The 22,003-nt window shown below is 33.4% G+C and overlaps 1 protein-coding gene across 7 annotated transcripts in view; it reads right to left on the bottom strand.

Moving 5' to 3' along the window:
* MFSD8 (major facilitator superfamily domain containing 8) overlaps positions 1-22,003 on the bottom strand; it is a 163,696-nt gene that overhangs the window by 46,873 nt on the left and 94,820 nt on the right. For 5 of the 7 annotated variants that reach the window (XR_006709903.1, XM_045468015.1, XM_045467976.1 and 2 more), the window contains 8 exons: positions 17,189-17,429; positions 16,205-16,318; positions 13,150-13,294; positions 12,363-12,418; positions 8,207-8,315; positions 5,754-5,888; positions 2,314-2,417; positions 1,978-2,225 (listed from right to left, as the gene is read on the bottom strand). Coding sequence is in view for 6 of the 7 variants with exons in the window: in XM_045468015.1 (XP_045323971.1) it covers positions 1,978-2,225; positions 2,314-2,417; positions 5,754-5,888; positions 8,207-8,315; positions 12,363-12,418; positions 13,150-13,294; positions 16,205-16,318; positions 17,189-17,429 (1,152 nt within the window). In the remaining variant the exon portion in view is untranslated. The remainder of the gene's footprint in view (positions 1-1,977; positions 2,226-2,313; positions 2,418-5,753; positions 5,889-8,206; positions 8,316-12,362; positions 12,419-13,149; positions 13,295-16,204; positions 16,319-17,188; positions 17,430-22,003) is intronic. The other 2 variants (XM_045468000.1, XM_045468022.1) reach the window with 2 other exon arrangements.

The raw sequence follows: 22,003 nt of genomic DNA, 5'->3' as shown, positions 1-22,003 counted from the left end.
CTTCCTCTCTCTTGCTCCTCCCCTGCTCTCTCTCTCTAAAATAAATAAATGAACTTACAAAAACAAAACAAAAAAGATGAATATTGGGGAAGGGAAAATAAAATAAGATAAAAACAGAGAGGTAGGTAAACCATAAGAGACTCTTTAACTGTAGAGAACAAACTGAGGGTTGCTGGAGGGAGGTGGGTGGGTGGGAATGGGCTAAATGGTGTAATGGGCATTAAGGAGGGCACTTGTGATGAGCCTGAGTATTATATGTAAGTGATGAATCACTAAATTCTACTCCTGAAACCAATACTACACTATATGTTAACTAACTTGAATTTAAATAAAAACTTAGAAGAAAAAAATAATCATTAAATATTTGTAATATACAAAAAACATTTTCATAATTTTAGCTCACTAATTGTATCATTGATACTTAACACTCATTTATAAATAACTAAATACTACATACTAATAAATATCTTCCAATTAAAAAAAAAAAGGCATGGGTCTGCATATGCTTGAATAGGTATAGAAAGATGTCTTGAGGCATACAAATGAAGTGAACAGGGGTTGACTTTAGTGTGTTGAGGCTAAGGGGAGTCTTCATTTTCTACTATACACTTTCAAACTATTTGAATTTTTTACAACTATCATACATTGCTTTTGTTATGTGCTTTTATTCTTGGTTTTGAAAATACAATTTTATGGATTAAAAGACTCAGAAAGTACCAAATGTCTTACCTACTATATACCTTAAAAACACAGTATTAAAATTTTTCTTTTCTCTTTGTCTTATTTCAATAGAAATACTAATTTCTGTCCTGAAAATGTAACATTATCAGTGCAATTTTTATTTTATTTTATTGTTTAAAAAAATTTTTTTTAATGTTTGTTTATTTTTGAAGGAGAGACAGATAGATCATGAGTGGGGGAGGGTCAGAGAGTGAGAAAGACACAGAATCCAAAGCAGGCTCCATACTGCAAACTGTCAAGCACAGAGCCGGATGTAGGGCTCAAACTCACAAGCTTTGAGATTATGACCTGAGACGAAGTCAGACGCATAACTGACTGAGCCACCCAGGCACCCCATCAGTGTAATTTTTAAAGAGGAAAGTAGTATTTTCATTTTGTAACCATTTAAGTAACTTCTACTAAAAAGAAGGGTTACAAGTAAACCCCGAAAATAACCTAAATGTACTATATTTGGAAAATGAATAAATGATGGTACATAAATAAAATGGAATACAATGTATTCCATGGAATAAATGTATTCCATGTATTTAAAAATAAAAAATTTTAAAAAATTTAAAAAATAAAATTAAATGTCATGGGAGAATATTTACAATATATTGTTATATTTTTTTAAAAGCAGACTATAAAATAGTAACAATGATATAATCCTGTTTTTGTGTTAAACACCCACAGACATAGATAAAAGACTGGAAGTATAATTTCACCAAAATTAATTGTCTCTGATAGTTTTCCCCATTTGGACTTTATATTTTTTCTAATTTTTATATAATGAATATGAAAATTCTTATAATAAAAATGAATTTTAAGTTATACATAGCTGCTATACATGTTTAAGACTGCGGTGTTTTCATCTCTTAGTAATTGTCTCTAGGACCGGATGAAATTAAGCCTAGATCCACATTTGTCTATCAATTTTGGTTTCCTACCTTTTGCCTAGTTTAAGGATGAGTTTCAGAAATTTATGCTTCAGAAATTTTTTTCTGAAAATGATTTTGAGCTCACAATCTTGAATTCAAAACATTTTTGAGCTCTAACTTAGAATACTCGTTGTTAAATTTCAACATACTAAGTCCTAGAAGTACTTTATAAAAGTTGGTTGTTTTTTTTTTTTTAATTTAAGGTGCTGAATATGACAAAAACCCACCAACTCAGCTTGTGTAAAAACAGAGAATGGTAGCAAAAAATGTACCTACAAGTATATTTCATGTGATTGCAGTATCAGGATAACTTGCTCACCTGAGGTTTTGGTCCCAGAACTTTTGAATACAACGTATAGGACGTAACATTGCAGGATGGATAGCCTGCTCCAATTAGCATAGCTGCTGTGAGGAACTGAGCCAGATGGATCATGGGAGTGTAGAAGCACCAGGCTTGTTCAATTGGGCAACCAGTGGGTCCTTCGTTGTGATCTTCTCTTGGAGACTTCCAAAGAGCAATAATAATTTCCCCAAATGTGGTATTAGGGATTGAATTATTATGTAACTCTGTAAAAACAAAATTAGTACAGTGTATTACTTACTAATTTTAAATGAATAACAGGGGCTAACATTATAGAAATAAGTATAGCTATACCTTCCCACTGTATTTTGGGAAACTGATTTCCCCAAGGTAACAAGATAAAGAAGCCAACCCATACAACGATGAGTCCTCCCAGTAGAATAGCACGCTCACCAATCCTGTTAAAGAACAGAAACTCTGTAATTTAAAAACAAAACATTATTACATAGTTTCATTACTTTTATATTTTATAAATTATGCTATAATATCTTGATGCTTTTAGTCATATACCAACTAATATGAATGCTAAATATAATTTTCCACTAAAAGGAACCAGTTGATTTTAGATCTTGGACAGAAAACGTATAAGATGAGCCTGGATAGTTTTTTCATACCAAAGAACACAGAAGCTATCAGTGGCTACTAGGTACTCTTGGTACTTGGATAAAGGTACTCTGAGCCAATTTGAAGACACTGGCCAAAACACAACAGTGCGAACAACAGAACAAATAGTAATGACAATGGATTAAAACACATGTTATAATCTATGAATTCATATTATATTAAAATAAAATGCTCTTGGTTACTTTTAGAGTATGTTTTAAATAAACTCATTATTTTAAAACTCAGTTAATAAAAGGAAACAATCATTTTGTCTTTCCTGTACAAACTGTACAAGATAACCAAATAATTGGTGATAAGAAGGTTCTCTTCATAGAAAGTATTCCAAAAAATTATATAAAGACATGATAGAATTAAAATATCAACATTTTTCAATTATCTATTAATATATTAATGAACCTAGAAATGACCAATGGTCACTAACATTATAAAAAGAGATAAACAAAATATATTTCTCCTGATATAAGCACATATTACCACCTACAAAGTATATTCTTGACAAAAAATTGAACTCAAATTTCATCAAGGTTCTAGATACAAGTACCAATTTTTCAGAAATACAGAAACACAGGAAAATGTTAACAACAATGACAACACCACCACCACCATAGGAATTCAATCAGTGAGCTCTAAAATGTGAGAAACTATAAAGCATACATCCTGGTTTCTTGAAAACCTATAGATTAAAAGAGACTTAAGAAAATTAAGAGCCTCGGAGAGCCTGGGTGGCTCAGTCGGTTAAGCACTTGGCTCAGGTCATGATCTCATGGTATGTGGGTTTGAGCCCTGTGTTGGGCTCTGTGCTGACAGAGCCTGGAGCCTGCTTCAGATTGTGCCTCCCTCTCTCTCTGTCCTTCCCCTGCTCATGCTCTGTGTCTCTCTCTCAAAAATAAAAAGAAACATTAAAAAAAAAAAAAAAAAAAAAAGAAAGAAACTTAAGAGCCTGAGTCAAGTAAGCTGTGAAACAAAATAAAACAATATGAAACAAAACAAAGTAAATTTAAAAAACATTTAAACCAGTGGAGAAAACTTGAATACTGCCTGGATATTTGATGATATTTAGAAATCACTGTTACCATTTTTAGATGTGATAATGTCATCATGAACTTTTAGAGATACATACTGAAATATTTATGGAAGATATGAAATGATATCTGGGACAGACTTCAAAATAATCTAGGTATAGGGGATAGGGAGTGTGGAGTGGGTAGAACTATATAAATGAATCACAATTATTCAAGGATTGGTAATCATTGAAGCTGGGTAATGGATATTAGAAATTCAGTACATGATGCTATCTACACCTTTGTATATGTTAGAAATTTTCCATAATAAAAAAATGAAATTTACAAACAAGACCAACGACTTCCTAAAACAAAATAAACCCAAACACCTCACATCACCTTCAGAATACCTAGGATTCACATCTTTCCAACCTGATCTTTTCCCATTGCCATTTCTTTCCTGCTCTGGCCAAACTTGCCTTTCTGCTTTTTCCTTAAACACACAAAGCTCAGTCTTCTGGAAGAAGAGAGTTCCAGACCCCCTGCATGACTGTTTTCTGACTTTGTTGAGGTCTCTGATTGGATGTAACTTCTTCAAACATGCCTTCCTAGAGCAGTCAGTCGAAATAACACTGCCACTCTCTCTCCCAACCCTGCTCTTGCTACTCTTTATTCTCTTCCTCTGCTCCATTCTTCTTCACAGTATTTACCATTACCTGACTTCATATTTTTGTTTATTGGTTTTCCCACCCAATATAACACAAGCTCTCTGAAGGTATGGAATTGGACAATCTGTAAGAATACCTATTTCTATAGCAAGATGTAATGCATTTACTGTTATTTAATTTTGAATATAAATCTATGTCTATTTCTATATCTGTATCTTGTCCCTGCTTCTTGGCTTTATACACACAGGAATCTTCATAGTACCCCCCCATTGCACATAACCTGACACACTGAATCAAGATGTGTTAATTGATTTTAGAACGTTATAAAATTCTAAAGTATCATTAAAATATTTTAAGAATAATTAAATTGTTAGGATTGCTTAAATTCATCAACGAATGTCTCATCTCGGACAACATGAATGAATTTAATTTTATACAAACACTTCCCCCAAAGCGTGTTTTTTATGGTTGTAGCTTTACAAAATGCTTCTTTAAAATAATGGTCTATAGTCAAAGCTACAAACAACTTTGTACAGTAACTATATTATGCTACATAATATATTTGTCATTATGATAATATATATAAGTACTGAAGATTTGGAAGTTTTAGATAAAGAAGTTTGGCAATTTTAAACACAATTTTCCAGACTTAACCACTAAATCCTTTCTGTTGCATAACATACATATACACACATATAACATATATAAATATATACATATACATATATACACATACATATATATACAGCAGAACAAAGTTTTATAAAATACACTTTTAGAAATACTTTAAATAAAACATAATATACAAAAGATACATTAGAAGACAATTAATTCACTTGGTAAAATATCTTGCTTTACCAAAGAATATACCATATGGTATAGAAATATGTGCTCCCTTAATAAACTTTAAATCTGTTCGCAAACACTCAAGTACTAAAACTAATATATAATGAGAGAAAAGCTTTATTATTTTATTTTACTAACATATTTGTTTATATTATTAGCTTTCAATGGAGAGATAACATTTGTTTACATTGTTAGCTTCTCAATGGGAGATCAGGTTGGAAAGATGTGAAGGCTTGTAGGTATTCTGAAGGTGATGTGAGATGTTGGATTCATTCCATGTTTCCCTTTTAAAAAAAGACTTTTTTTTTTTTAATTTTTTTTTTTTAACGTTTATTTATTTTTTTTGAGACAGAGAGAGACAGAGCATGAACGGGGGAGGGTGAGAGAGAGGGAGACACAGAATCTGAAACAGGCTCCAGGCTCTGAGCCGTCAGCACACAGCCCGACGCGGGGCTCAAACTCACGGACCGTGAGATCATGACCTGAGCCGAAGTCGGCCGCCTAACCGACTGAGCCACCCAGGAGCCCAAAAAAAGACTTTTTTAAAAGCGTATTTTAAAATTGAGTGAAACAAAACCAAAGACACATAACTTACTTCTTGGAAAGTAATTTAACCCCCATGAAAATAAGAATTGCCTCAACTCCAAGAGCAGCAAGTATTATTCCATCATATAATACAGCTTGTTCTCGAGTCCAGGCATACATATCCATTGTTAATGGAGTAACGATGCTAAGAAAAACAAATTATTGTTATTTATTTAAATCATAGTCATTATAAAAGTGAAATAGAAGCTTTAATAATGATACTGACACATTCAAGAATTTGCATCTCTTTTAGCAAAGATACCAGCTCTCTATATAAAAATTTTTTAACACATTTAGTTGTTACATCCACAAACTACTAAGTTTGATTGTATTTTTATTTACTAATATTTATTTTAATTATATAAGTAACATATCCATATTGCAGAAAGTCTAAAAGACAGGAAAAGAAATAAACCAACCATAATTCCTACCCTTCTAACTAACTAATCGTGGTTAAATTTGGTTTAAAGTGGTTTCTTTTTTATTTCATCGAAATAAGTAATAATATAATAGTAGTAATGTTACTATTATTAGGTTATTAGAAACTTGGACTTTTTCTCTTCCTTAGTCTCTTTTATCACTATCTTTGAATGTATATATCTCTCTTCCTACCTCTGAATGTTGCTCTTCCTTTATTTGACTATCTGTCTCCTTCCTTGCCAAGCTTCGTTTCCTATTTTGTATCTCCTCTGTTAACTGGATGCAAAATGGAATTGAAATATATTTAAAATATTCATTCTTTAAAAACAAAAGAACACCACCATTTTAAATTTTAAAATCAGAACAGCTGATGTGGAAAATGGTTTGGTGAATTCTAAATATCTTAAACATAGAATTACTATATCATCCAGCAAATCCACTTCTGGGTGTACAACCAAAAGAACTGAAAGCAGAGACTTAAACAGATACTTGTACACCAACATTCATCACAGCATCATAGCATTATTCACAATAGCCCACAGGTGGAAATAACCCAAATGTCCATCAATAGATGAATGAATAAATGAAATTGGTATATATAGACTATGGAATATTTTTTAGCCATTAAAAGGTATGAAATTCAGATACATGCTATAACAGGAATGAACATTTAAAAACATCATGCTAAGTGAAATAAGCGAGGCACAAAGGACAAAAGGAAATGTGTTGTATGATTCCATTTATATAGGTACCTAGATTGGAAAAAGTAGAATAAAGGCTCCCAGGAGCTGGGTGAGGGGGAATGGGGAGTTACTGTTTAATGGGTATAGAGCTTCTGTATGGAATCATAAAGATTCTGGAAATGGATAGGGGTTATGGTTGTACAACATTTGTGAATACACTCAATGCCACTGAATTGTATGGTTAAAAATAGTTAAAATGATGTATTTTATGTTATGTGCATTTTACCACAATTTTTAAAAATGCTCCCAAAATCAAATGAACTGAAACTTTCACATATCTCAAAAATTTTTAAAATAAAAATAAACTGGGGCGCCTGGGTGGCGCAGTCGGTTAAGCGTCCGACTTCAGCCAGGTCACGATCTCGCGGTCCGTGAGTTTGAGCCCCGCGTCGGGCTCTGGGCTGATGGCTTGGAGCCTGGAGCCTGTTTCCGATTCTGTGTCTCCCTCTCTCTCTGCCCCTCCCCCGTTCATGCTCTGTCTCTCTCTGTCCCAAAAATAAAATAAACGTTGAAAAAAAAATTAAAATAAAAATAAACTAAAAAAAATAAAAATCAAGCAAATCTATATGTATTGGCATAAAAATGTTACAACGTATTGACAAAAGAATAAACCAAATTTTCAAATGATAATGTCACATAGTCTATGTTGATTTAATAGACACACACACATTATAGCACATATGAGTACTTACACATGTAAGTACTACTAGTACTTACAGTTGTATAGAAAAAATATTTGAAAAATTACACAATAATGTATTAGCAGTGGTTACTTCCAGGGAAAGGAATGGATATGGAAATACGGTCGCAGTGTTTAGCATATTTACACCAAGAATATATTATTTTTATAACATAATGGAAAGGCATTTTAAAAATAAAAAAGCCATATGATAATTAAAGATCAACAAAGCTTACACAAGGCAGAGATTTTGTAATATATCAAACTAGTTTTTTTTTCAGGATCAGGATCAGATATTAAATAGAGTTAACACTGCCAGGCTGAACTCCATATACATAGAGAGTTATATAGCTTAAAGTTAATTTACTCATGGCACTAAAGTTTTATAACTATATTTATCATAAATTTCCAAGAAAGGGAGGAAAGATAAAGTAATATTATAGACAGAGAATTAACTATATTCAGGTTAAAAGCATAAAATTTATGTATACTTTTTACATCATGACAAAACATATGCCTTCCATAAAGTTTCTGAGAATATCGATAAGCCTATTAATATTGCATTAAGAAATACAGATGATTTACATAATATGATATAAATGAAGACAGAATAAAACTTACGTTTCAAAAAGGGCAAAGATAAATAGAACCACAAAAAACAGAACATTGGTGGCCAAAACAGCAACTTGATCAATATCTCCTTGGGGAAACTGAACTTCATCTGTACTTGCTATAATAAACAGGAGAAAAATTGTATTACTTAAACATCTAATTTTTCTTATGACACTAAAATAATGTAGAAACTATATGTAGCAAATTCTGTGACTAAATATTTAAAATCCCTTTTAGGCTTCTAAGTGGTTTAAAAGTAACAATTTATACCATAGAAGTAATTTTTAAATAGCTTAAAAAATTTTTTTTAATCTTTATTTATTTTTGAAAGAGACAGAGCACGAGAAGGGGAGGGGCAGAGAGAGAGGGAGACACAGAATCTGAAGCAGGGTCCAGGCTCTGAGCTGTCAACACAGAACAGACACAGGGCTGAACCCATGGACCGCAAGATCATGACCTGAGCCGAAGTCAGACGCTTAATCGACTGAGCCACCAAGGCGCGCCAAAATGGCTTTTAAAAATAACGTGAATTTTCTTCCCAGGAGATATACTTCAATTCTGTTATCTATAGGAAATACTCAGATTTTCTATTTGTTGTCTCTTGATCCAAAATAGGAATATATTTTATAAAATTCTATAAAATGAGCTCATTCTAAATATATTTGCTTTAAATTTCTACTGCAAGTTTTTTTTCTATTTTACCTAAATCTTAAATTTATGAGGATTTTTTCATAGTTTATTAAATCAGCTAGTTCTGTGATTCACTTCAGTGGATATGTATTTTGAATTTCAATGTTATGTGAAATTAGTATGAGTAAATATCCTTATACGTTATTACCACAGTTTTCAAAAAATCCTTATATTATCATTTATATTTTTGCAAGGAAATATATTTTGTAAATTACCACCAAGATTTGATGGTGCTTTGGAAGTGAGTGTATTGACTTATCTTAAACTATGTATTAAGCTACATACTCAATATTAGTTATTCCTTATATAACTGAGAAGTATGAAGCGAAATACACCTACTTATATACATTTGTCATGCTATTTTACAATTTACCTACTTATTCAGAGTAAACCAAACAAGTAATTCAATAATGTTTTCATTTTATGCTATCTTTAAGTGTGTATGTAACACCAGCAGGGGGCACGGGGCTACTTTCCCAAGATACAGTAAGTTTCTATAATTTTTCTCATAACAGCGTTTCCCTTTATATCTCAGGATTCCTGACAAGGAGTTCCTCCTCCAATAATAAATGAGAGTTGGAAATAGTCTGCTATATCTGGGGACAATTAAGCACCCTGAACACTCAACAAAGAGTTATGACCTCCCTTTCTAATGGCACAAAGAAAACTGGTCACCTTTGTCCAGATCCTTTTCCGGGATAGACTCTGGTCCTTGTGGACCTTATATTACTCGGGACAGACCTGCCTGATTCTCTATTACCACCTTGAACCCAGTCTTTACTCCTTTGAATTAAAAAGCAACATTGCTCCAAGTTAGACTGGAGTTTGCATCATATATGGTTAGTTTCCTGCAGCCTCTACCCAGTGCTGGCTTCAGTGGGAAAGCTCAGAAATGTTGCATCCTAGATTGTGAGGATTGACTGGGTATCAAAATTATAAGAATTTTAGGAAAAGACTACACTAATATATTGATTCAAAAACTATGTAATTAGCAATTATGATCCTATCCAATTATAACATTTTTAATAATAGGGAAAAGCAGAAATATTTTATTTAAATATTTACTGAAAAAAATTTTTAATTTTTTTTTAACATTTATTTATTTTTGAGAAAAGAGAAACAGTGCATGAGCGGGGGAGGAGACAGAAAGAGGGAGACACAGAATCTGAAACAGGATCCAGGCTCTGAGCTGTCAGCCCCCAACGCGGGGCCTGAACTCACGGACCGTGAGTTTATGACCTGAGCCAAGGTCAGACACTTAACTGACTGAGCCACCCAGGCGCCCCAATATTTACTGAAATTTAAGAATGATTTCTGTTTTAGAAATTATTTTGAAGTACCTAGAAATATTATGAAAGAAAATAGATCTGGTCTTTCTAAACTCTCATTTGTGCTTTAGGGCAGTGTTGTGCAATAGAACTCTGACATGATGGAAATGTTCTTTCTCTGTGCTGTCCAAACAGCCACTAGCCACAGACCCGTAATTAAACACTTACAGTGTTACTAGTGTGACTGAGGAATTTCTTCAATGTAATTTAGCTTAATTTAAATTTAAATAGCCAAATGTGGCTGGCAGCCACCATATTAGGCAGTATAGTTCCAAATCTTTGCCATGGTCCTTAGACCAGTAGCATCAGCTCCCATGATAGCTTACTATAAATGTAGATTCTCAGAATCTCACTAGGTTTGCCAGATTTAGTAAATAAAAATACAGGATACTCAGTTAAGTTTGAATTTGTGATAAACAATAATTTTAAGTATTTTCCATGCAAAATTTGAAATTTAAATATAAGAATGTCCCATGAAATATTTGAGGCATATCTATACTAAAAGATCATTTGTTCCTTATCTGAAATCCAAAATTACCCAGCCGGGACATATTTATACTAAAAAAGTATTCAGATTCTCCTGGGCATCCTGTATTTAATCTGACAACCCACTTAGACCCCTCCCCCACCAAGGCCTACTGAATCAGAACCCATTTTAACAAGGTTTCCAGGTGTTTTTGAAGCACATTAAACTCCATGAAGTCCTAATCGATATTGCTACCCCCTTCCAACTTCTGAAAGATTTTGCTTCTTACGTATCTTTCTCAGCACCTCAAACTCACCCTCCTTAACTTGCTCATTCCTTTTACCTGATAGGTCTTTTAAGTTAGTACCCTATTTTTCACCTTTAAAAAAAAAGCGGCTTATACCCCCTGCGGGCACTTCCTCACCATTCTTTCTTTTCTTTCATTTTTTATTTTGAAAAATATGAAATATATATTCAGCCCCTATATTCAACAATATTTTGTCACACTTGATGCATGTACCCCTCCCTTTCCTATTTTCTTTCACTCTCTCTTTGTTGCTGTCGTGTTTTTCACTGGCTTACTCTGAAATTTGTATCTCTAGCTTTGATCTCTAAAGCCAAAATTACAAATGCCTCTGGCATTTTCTCGCTGTTCTAGTGTAGCAGTATATTTAGCTTGATTCAAACTGAAATCATTTTCTCTGTTCAGCGAATGTCCTTTCCTAAATTCTTGTTCTCTCCCATTCTTTCACTTATCTAGACTCAAAACCTGACAGACATCTTCAACAACTCCCTCTATTCCTTAATAATTCCTATCCAATCTATCAAGAATCTTAATTTTTTTTTCTTCAAAAACTCACATCTGTCTCTTTTCCATTCTTAGTTGCTGCCCTAGTTCAGGTCTTCACACATCTGGACTAGTCTCACCTGAAATCTGACTACTGTCATACTTCTCCTTTTTCTCAAAAAGTTACTAACATTCTTCACCAGTCTGCTCTCTACCCTACTTTCAACTTTCCTTCCACTAGTTTTGTTGTGAAAATTAAATAAAATGGCTATAGAAGATACTATGTCTTTTCCACAACTTTTCTAATATTTAAAACTCCCAGGAACAAACTCCTTAAAGGCAAGAACTGAGTTGCAATCTTTTGTACAGAGGGGGACACTCCCCATGGAGAATATAATTAGTACTTAAATAAGGGTTTACTTAGGAAGACATACCTACTGACCAGATTGGTTACTTACTTCTAAGTCAGAGAAAGATCTAAGGGATGAAAATGTACATTTGTAGCGTGTACCAAAAGAATAAAAATACAAAAGAGAAACCTATTTCCATGATTAAGGGAGCAAGAAATGCTTGAAACAGAAAGATACATTTTATAGGAAGGTTGCAGAAATCATTCTAAAGAACTGTAGGGTTTTAGGATACTGGCTCTTTGCAAAGAAGATGAAGTGATTTTTAGCAATGCTTTTAATCTTGCCAGCCATGAACACCAAATAACTGATCTGGGAAGGCCTTTTAAAAAAATTATTAATTTAGGTAACTTTTAACTTTGAAGATCCTACCCCAATCACCCATTGTACTGTTTTCAGAAGCAAATCCAAGTAAATACCAAACAGTCAGAATAATCGGAAACACTTTGATAATGTTATAGTAATTTAGTCAAAAGGGTCATAGTACCTTCTTCAAAATTAACATTTTTACACTGTCGTCCTGAGTCATCCACACGATGTTCTCTTAAAAAGAAAAACATAAATATTGCATCTATGAAAGACTTACTATGATAGATAAATGGCTTTAATTTATTAGTAGCCTTCTTTATTTTTTCACATTCTGATATAGTTTCTTTTACTAACTGCTAAGTAATGAAATTATTACCAATGAGGTATAACCAACAAAATTTAAAAGATACAAGTTATAATTCTTATTATCTTATCATATAAAATGAAGCATAATATTCAATCCAATATTCATCCAAAAGCATACATGAACTACCTTAATAAATATTTAAAGTTTTCCGGTGATTTTAAACATTTGTTATAAACATTTTTGGGGCCTTCAATAAAGCACTGCAAAGAAATACAAAGTAATAAAACTTCTGTAGTTTTATAAAATTTCTTCTAGTAAATAAAAGATATAAGTAACTTTTGTATTTAAGGTTGATACCAATCATTAATCTACTTAAAACTGTGCTTTCATGCCATTCCCGTACTTAGAAACCTACAGTTAGTAAATCAAGACCAAACTTTGAATCTTCAAAGACTTTATAATCTAGTCTCATTTATCAGATTGCCTATTATTTCAGTTACAAGTACTAGATGCATTAGCTGATCAAAAAACATGAACACAACTATAGACATCAAAAACCAAATAAAGACTTCATAGGAATAATTATCTTCCAATAATGATCATGCTTATTTAATTTCACAATCTACACAAGTAGTTTTATAATTTCTATCTGATTTACCTTAATAGAGTAAGGATCAGAATAATATTTAAAACTCCCAGGAATGCGCCAAGTAAAACTGGTGCTGTGTACATATTTATCTGCAGCTTAATGGCATCCCATGTCACACCCTTTTCTCCAATGAGTGCAAAACAAGTCTGAAAAACTTAATAAAATATAAAATAAAATGTATACAGATAAATTATTATGTGGGAGGCAAGGGCTAAAAAATGTGAAAGACATTTACTACAAAATTGGAAGCAACTTTGTGGAATCTCACATCTACATCACACATCTCAATAGAGGCAAGGGAACAAAATATTTACTCTTTTTCTGTATAAAGCATAGATATTCACATAGTCCATAAAAGATATACAATTGATCTGTGGAATTAGGAAAAAAATGTCTAAAAAAGCTCCTTAATGGGACATTAATGAGAAAAAGATTCAGAAACACTGATATACATTCACAAAGAATTATATCTAAAGCAATTTGTCAGTATCTTCCTATTTAAAAAAATCTCCACAGAAAATTTAAATCATCCAATTTCTTCCATATAAAATTACAATTTAATTATAAGGAGTAGAATGTCACATTTTAAGTTAATATTTCAAATCATCATTGTGTATACGGTATTTAAATCATGTATATTTTTAGATTTGGATCTGTGGCAAAAATCAGCTTGGAAGAGAACTGGTTTGCTTTCCTGATTTAGATTCTATATCTGGCTCTTCCAATAATTTGCAACCTTAAGGTAAGGATGAAGTAAGACATTACACATAAAACACTTAGGACAGCATCTAACAATAGTAGACATTCAATAAATGCTAGTGCTGTTAATGTGGTCATTACAGGAAAGCCCATCTAATCTTTTTCAGGCCTACATTTACTCATCTAAAGATAATACAAAATATTTAAATGAGGTAATCTTTCTTTTTGATTATTTCTTTTATTCTCAGGTTGAAAATGTGGCAAATCAATGAACAAGGTGATATAAATTTTAGTGCTGGTCTTTTTTTTTCTAATTCCCTGTCTGCCTTTGAAATAGCTAATACTGTCTCTGAACCTCCATTTTCTTGGCTCTGAAATAAAGGGGGTTAAGCTAAATAATTTCTTAAGCCATTCCTGGTTCTAAAATGCTATGAGATCTATTATATGCCTCTACCTCTTTTATTTTATCATTATTTAATCTCCAAAATACTTCTTATTTATTTACTGAGAACATATACCAGGTGTATACCAGGTTCTGTGCTAGATACTGAGGTTAGAGTGGTAAATGAAAAGACCCAGACTACATCCTCATACATTTTATGATATGGCAGTAGATCCAATTATTCTACATTTGTATGTATATTTTACTCCAAATACTAAACTGAAATATTAGATTTTTGGTGAAAGATAAATTGGATTCTCTTTTGTAGAGCTTTTTTCTTGGCTCTCTAAAAGAAAGTAATGGAGTGGCACCTGGGTGGCTCAGTTGGTTGGGCATCCGATGTCGACTCAGGTCATGATCCTGTGGATCATGGGTTCAAGTCATGAGTCGGGCTCTGTGCTGACAGCTCAGAGCCTGGAGCCTGCTTTGGATTCTGTGTGTCGCTCTCTCTTTGCCTCTCCCCTATCTGTGTTATCTCTGTCTCTCTGTCTCTCTCTCAAGAAAAAACATTAAAAAAATTTTTAAAGAAAGTAATGGAAAGAGGGGTGAGGGTAGGATATTAATGATAAGTGATGGTATTCATAACTGTAATATTCAAAGCATGACCAATTATATGATTTTTCAATGTTTTTCTTTTTTTCTTCTTTAAAAATTTTTAAGGTTTTTAAAAATTTATATTTGAGAGAGACAGAGAGAAGGGGTGGGGAGAGAGGCAGAGAAGGAGGGATAGAGAGAAAATCCCAAGCAGGCTCTGCAACTCACAAACTGTGAGATCATGACATGAGCTGAAACCAAGAGTTGGATGCTTAACCAACTGAGCCACGCAGGTGTCCCTTCAATGTTTTTCTAAGCATAAAAATTACTAATTTATCTAATAGCAAAAACTTACTTGTCTTGGGGAAGTATTAAATCTTATTAATATTGTTTTACACTCAGCTAAAGGGTGGAGGCTTTGAAGAACAGTCTTTCAGTAGTCTTTCAAAAATTCTCTCATTTTCTTCAAACTCAGAAAAGTCTGAAAGGTATGGGCAAAGAGCACAAGAGTAAAGAATCTCCTATAACTTTCCTCAAATCCTTCGGTCAGAAGAATTTTGTTTCTGGGCTATCTGGGTGGCTCAGTTGGTTAAGTGTCCAGCTTTTCAATTTTTTTTTTAAGTTTATTTACTTATTTTGTGTGTGAGAGAGAGAAAGCACAAGCAGGAGAGAGGCAGAGAGAGCAAGAGAGAGAGCATCCCAAGCAGACTCTGCACTGTCAGCACAGAGCCTGCTTTGGGGCTCTAAGTTACCAACCGTGAGATCATGACCCCAGTCAAAATCAAGAGTCGTATGCTTAATGGACTGAGCAACCCAGGCCCCCCCTTGCATCCAACTGTTGATTTCAGCTCAGCTCATGATCTCACAGCTATGGGATCGAGCCCCACATTGGTCTCTGCACTGAGCGCGGAGACTGCTTGGGATTCTCTTTCCATCGCTCTCTTCCCCTCCCCCACTTGCGCACATGTACAGGTGTACTTGCTCTCCAAAAGTAAAAAAGAAAAAAATTAAAGAATTTTGTTTCTAATAGACAAGAAAAAAAGCTGACTATAATGGAGATGTCAAGCTAAATGATTTATTTCACAGAACATACAGATAGAGTTAGGTTCAAATCTCATATTTCCCATTTGCTATCTGGCTGACCCTGAATAACTTACTTAGACTCTTTATGCCTTGATGTCCTAATCTGTAAAATGGGACTAATATTATTTACTTTAGAGAACATTTGTTAACACATATAAAGAGTCTAGACTCCTGCTGGACCAAAAATATTAGCTTCCCTACTTTTCCTTTTAGCTATGAGGTTTTATACTTGGATTCCACTTAACATTTGAACTTTAAATGTTCTCCCAATTCATATTCAAGCAATGACAAGTGAAAAATACCTACCTGGACCTAGAATAAAGCCTAATGCTTGACATGCACTTGTGTTTGCCATGGAACTTATTCTTTCCTGAAGGGAAGTAGCACCAGAAATGTATGATCTAACAACTGCTACATTTCCTAAGAAAAGACACAATAATCCAAAGTCAAAGAAAATATTCTTTGGTTTATAAAATCCCACTTAATTTGGCTTTATATAAAACAAACATATTAATCTATATTATAGTCACTGCTTTTCCCTATGATTATACAAAGCATATACATTGAGCAAATGTATCAATTAGTGGAAAATCTTGCTTTTAGCAACATGAAAACACAATTAAAGATGTGAATAAATGAAAAAGTGACATTACAGAAATGTTAAACTTTTTTTCTTATTAAATATGAAGAAAACACTGACTAAATGGCAAACTACTGATCGTTACAACTATTTTTAAAACAAAGACATCACAAATTCTGCATGCTTAAATGTAATATAAGAAACAAAAAGATCCACTAACAATTTGACTCAAAAAAATTTATTGAGCTCTTATTATTTTCAGGAGACTCTGCAAGAAAGGCCACAGAATATTTTAGAAAGTCATAAATCGTCTCTAATTATAAAAAGTTTACTATCTGGTTGGTGATAAAAGATGAAAACAGAGCAAAACAGTATATAAGCAAGTTCCACAGACATACTGGAGATGGGAAAGATCTGTTAAGGGGTAGGGTAAACCTAAGAAAGTTTTATGGAAGATGTGGAACTTGAACAGAATCTTGAAGAATGAAGAATGATGGGAACAGAATAGAGAAACTATAGGTAACAGGAATATCATGAACAAAGGCAAAAATCATAGGAAAGATATTTGTCTATTTGCAATGAGAAATCTATATGTTGAGTTGTGAGATATGAGATTGAGATGAGGTGATACCAGATGAGAGAGGGTGAATTCAGGGTGAATGTGAATCTGAACAGCCAAACACATACATACATACATACATACATATTACCTGCTCCAAATCCCACCAATCCACGAGCAACCAACATGTAGTATTTATTATGAGAAGCTGGAACGTGGACATATGCATAGAGGCAGTTAGCCACGACCGAAATGAAGATGGAGACAATAAGAGGTTCTTTTCTTGGTCTATAATTAGACCACAAACCAAATACAGGTGAAGCTACCATTTGGCCAAGACTAAATGAAGCAATAACCCAGCCCAAAAAACTTGCATCAGCTGTCTGATCAATCTGCAGAAAAAAGTACAATGCTTTAAGAATTGTTATCCAAGAAAAGAAAAGTTTAAGACTTAAACACATTTTTCTGACCATGTAACATTTCCTATTTAAGTAAATAAAAACAATAATTCTAACATATCAGTTTTATAACACTATTACTTATAGTAAGGTATTCAAACTTCTTACAGTATAATTAAATATGCTACCAATTCACTATACACTAGAAACAATACTTGGGAAGCTTCAACTTTTAGAATGATTATGGGAATATGATTTATGATTTGGTTCATAAAAATCTTGTTACAAATAATCACATTATATGTATAAACAATAACATCACAAAAGTAAAATGCCATTCTTTAATTCTTATAAAGTAAATACAATTATTTAGACTTATGTTACTCCATAAGCTAAATAGCCATTAGCACTATAAATCTTTTTTTTTTTTAACATTTATTTATTATTATTGAGAGACAGACACAAAGTGTGAGCAGGGGAGGGGCAGACAGAGGAGGAGACACAGAACCTGAAGCAGGCTGCAGTCTCTGAGTGTCAGCACAGAGCCCAAAGTGGGCTCGAACTCACAAACCAGGAGATCATGACCTGGGCTGAAGTTGGAGGCTTAACCGACTGAGCCACCCAGGCGCCTCATTTTTATTTTTTTTAACTGAGCACAATAGTCAAATGTTAAAGAGAATAAAAACACAAAAGCTGAAAGATAATTCTCCCATTAAACCTATTATTAATTCTTCCTTTCAACATGGAGGATTCAGGGTTCTACCACTGAACGAGGGTTTATGTGTCATGATAGATGTTGAGGAGAGAACCAAATGATTAAATTCAGAAAATGAAATTCTTTCAAAAAACAGAAAATTTTAGCTTACAAAAGGGACTATGGAATAAATTAACAGATTTTAAAAAATATATATATATGGTAGGCTATATAGTAATTTGGAAACATAAGAACCATTAAATTTTTAGAAATAAGGGGTGCCTCGGTGGCTCAGTCGGTTAAACTTCCGACTTCAGCTCAGGTCATGATCTCACAATCTCTGAGCTCGAGCCCCACATCAGGCTCTGTGCTGACAGCCCAGAGCCTGGAGCCTACTTCAGATTCTGTGTCTCCCTCTCTCTTTGCCACCACCACCCCCCCGCCGCCTCCTTGTGCTCGCTCTCTCAAAAATAAATATTTAAAAAAATGTAAATAAATTTTTAGGAAATAAGATTAAACATATATAAAGTGTTAGAACAACTTAAAGACAACCATGGCCTTTTCTAAAGATATTTTTAAATAGTTTAAAATGAAAATGTTTAGGTACATTTTCTTGTGGGGGATGAGAAATAAGAGTGAATACATATAATGATACACAATATTAAAGTTCTAGCCTTAAAAATATCTCTTCTTTGGGGCACCTGGGTGGCTCAGTCAGTTGAGTGTCCGACTTTGGCTCAGGTCATGATCTCCCGGTTTGTGAGTTCAAGCCCCACATTGGGCTCTGTGCTGACAGCTCAGAGCCTGGAGTCTGCTTTGGATTCTGTGTCCCTCTCTCGCTGTGCCCCTCCCTCACTCATGCTCTGTCTCTCTTTCTCTCAAGAATAAATAAAACGTTAAAAAAAATTTTTTTTAATCTCTTATTTTAGGCACACTGGTTTTCATTTTCTACCCATATTACCTTTGGCTCCTTTGATCACTCTATTAAAAACATAAAATAACTTCATGTCATAAAATTTTTTTAATTAATTTTCAAAAAAGCAGTGAAAACTCAATTTTAATGTTAAATGTGTAGTGGTTTGAAAGCAAAAGAATGAAAGTGTCTTCTCAGGATATCAATTGATCATAGTCAAGTATGTGTTTCAGGGACAGAAGCTGACTTTCAGGGATAGCTCTAACAATATTAATGATATTTGCCAGAGACCAATGGAAACTTTTATTTTAATTGGATACTATTCTTTATGGTGACTGGAAACTGGAATCTGTTAGAAAATTCTGCTAGAATTGTAATAGGAAAGTAAAACGGGTTTGGGAGATACAGGTTCTACACTACAACAGGTGTCACTTCAGTAATTAAACTGTTATCTGCACTCATGTGTGTTTCTCTTTTTAACAGTAGTAACAGCATCTCATTTCTGGTCCTCTGGCCACCTCTGGTGATCTCCATCATACCATTTTTGGGATAAAATCTAAACTGCTTATTATGAAAAACTAGCTCACAAGTTGGCCACAGTCTCTTCTCTATCCTCATCTCTCTGTATGTACCCTTCCCCCAATTCTAACTTCCAGTCACACAGAACTGTCTTAAGTTTCCAAAATGAGTCAAATTCTTTGCCTCCAGGCCTTTGCACTGATATCTCTACTGTCCCCCTCTACCAGCAATGCCTTCCCAACCTCCTACTCCCTGGCCCCTACCTTTTTTTCAGGAAACCAACTCCTACAGACCTTCAAAACTCAGCTCTGGTGTAACTGATTTTTAAAGTCTTCCAGAATTTTAGTTTGGGTTAGCAACATCCCCCTAATAGCCCATGTCTGTCTGTCTGCCTGCACCTCTCTCTCTCTCTCTCTCTCTCTCTCTCTTCTTTCTCTCTCTCTTCTTTCTCTCTCTCTCTCTCTCTCTCTCTCTCTCTCTCACACACACACACACACACACACACACACACACACACACACCTATACTTTTAGACCTTTACTCACGTATACTGTATAGTAACCATCTGTAATTAACTTATTTGGTTTGGCACACATCAGTAAAAGTTGGAACTGTATTTTTTCAAAATAAAAACAAAAACAAAACACAAAAGCCCTCCCCCTTCCCTGTCATTTCAGGAAAAAAAAAAAGGAAAAGAAAAAAGAAAACCATATACTCCAAAGTACATGGTATTGAATTTCAAACATTACTTTATAAACATGTTAATGATATTGACAAAGTGAAAGTTCTGGAAATCTTCATGCTTTGATATGGGAACTAAGATATGAATATGGGCGTTCCAAGCATTTTTAACTTTTATTTATAGATGATTGCTTATTAATTCAAGTAACAGTCACCGAGTCCTTTAGTGTGACAAAAAATGTGCTAGGCAATAAGGATACAAAAGATGAGTTAACACAATTTTTCCAAATCAGGTTTCATCATAGTGAAGTTTCAGATTTTACTTATCAGGTATTTGAGTAGCTGGGGGTAAAAAATCACATGCTTCAATTTTTTATCTGTCAAATAAGGATAACTTCACAGAGTTGTTAAAAGAATTATTTGAGCAATGTATAGTGCTTAGGGCAATGTCAGCATATATATATACACTAAATGAATATTACCTATAGGATATAAAAACTAGTATTTCTTAGAATTTTGTTTTTACTAATATGTCAGTTCTATTATATTTTATTATAATTCATGCATTAGTATTCCCACTATCTCCCTAGGCCTATAAAATAACCTATCCTTCCAATTCAAAATCTAGTCTTAAGAATATGAATCTTCCTGGATATTTATCCCACCTCTGGGCAACAGAACCTCAGGAATCACTTGGCTGATGGTTGTCTATCAGCCAGGGTCAGAAAGAAGCACATTTCAGAGACTTACACTGGTGCCAAATTCCTTTCAGACAAATAATTTATTGTTTTGTTTTGTTTTCTGAGTTTTTTCTTGGGTGGGGGGGGGGTGTTCTAGCTTTTTATCTTTGTCACAGATGGCTTTTCAGCTAAGTAATATTTTTCAACATGCTATTGAAAAAGATGGAAGCCTTAAATTAAGTATTAAACAGTTTAAGGTAGTAAGTAACACAGCACTGTGGTTGAGCCAGATTTTGGTTTCAGATAGGTTTGGCTCTGCCATCTTCCAGCTGAGTGACTTGAGCAAGCTACCGAACTTTCTGACTGTGAGTTTCTTCACCTGTCAAACAGGATAGATAATAATCATTTCATAGGGTTGCTATGAATATCAAGAGGTGAAAAGTTTAGTACCGTACCTGGCACATAGTGAGCTTTCACTATTATTATGAAATAACCTGAGAAAGGTTTTTTATTGAAATTGTTTTATTTGTATTGCCAAAGAACTAGTTACAAGTTCATGTACTCACTAAATTTACCTTTGAAGAGCTTTCAAATATCTGGAGAAAGGAGTGTACCTTTTCAAAAGTCAACATACTGTGCTGAGTAGACCTAATTATTGTAAATACCTTTCTTTTGGTAATTTTGAGGTTAAACAGACTAGATACAGGGATCATAGAAATAAAGAGTTTTGATACATGGAAAATATATTTTTGGCAAAGAAAATATTGCTCTAGAATTGTTAAATTTTCCGCTATAATTCTAATCATTCTGCCAGTAAGGAAAGAATTTTTAACATCATGGCTAATAATTTCATGTCATATAAATTTTTATTTATTTTCAAAATAGCAATGTGAATATGGCACCAACTAAGTAAAAAAAATGAAATTTGTATTTTTGTCCTTATTCCTTTTATAATATCAGATATTTTAAAAGTTAGCATTTTCAAAAAGTTAAAAATTCATAAAAACTAAAAAATCTAAAATTAAGTATAAAATGTCAACAAGCTTCTTGTATCACAGGCACATTATTTTTAATAATAGGG

This window comes from Leopardus geoffroyi, chromosome B1, assembly GCF_018350155.1.
Source record: "Leopardus geoffroyi isolate Oge1 chromosome B1, O.geoffroyi_Oge1_pat1.0, whole genome shotgun sequence".
NCBI classification, from domain to species: Eukaryota; Metazoa; Chordata; class Mammalia; order Carnivora; family Felidae; genus Leopardus; species Leopardus geoffroyi.
This window is presented reverse-complemented; position numbering and strand designations above follow the sequence as displayed.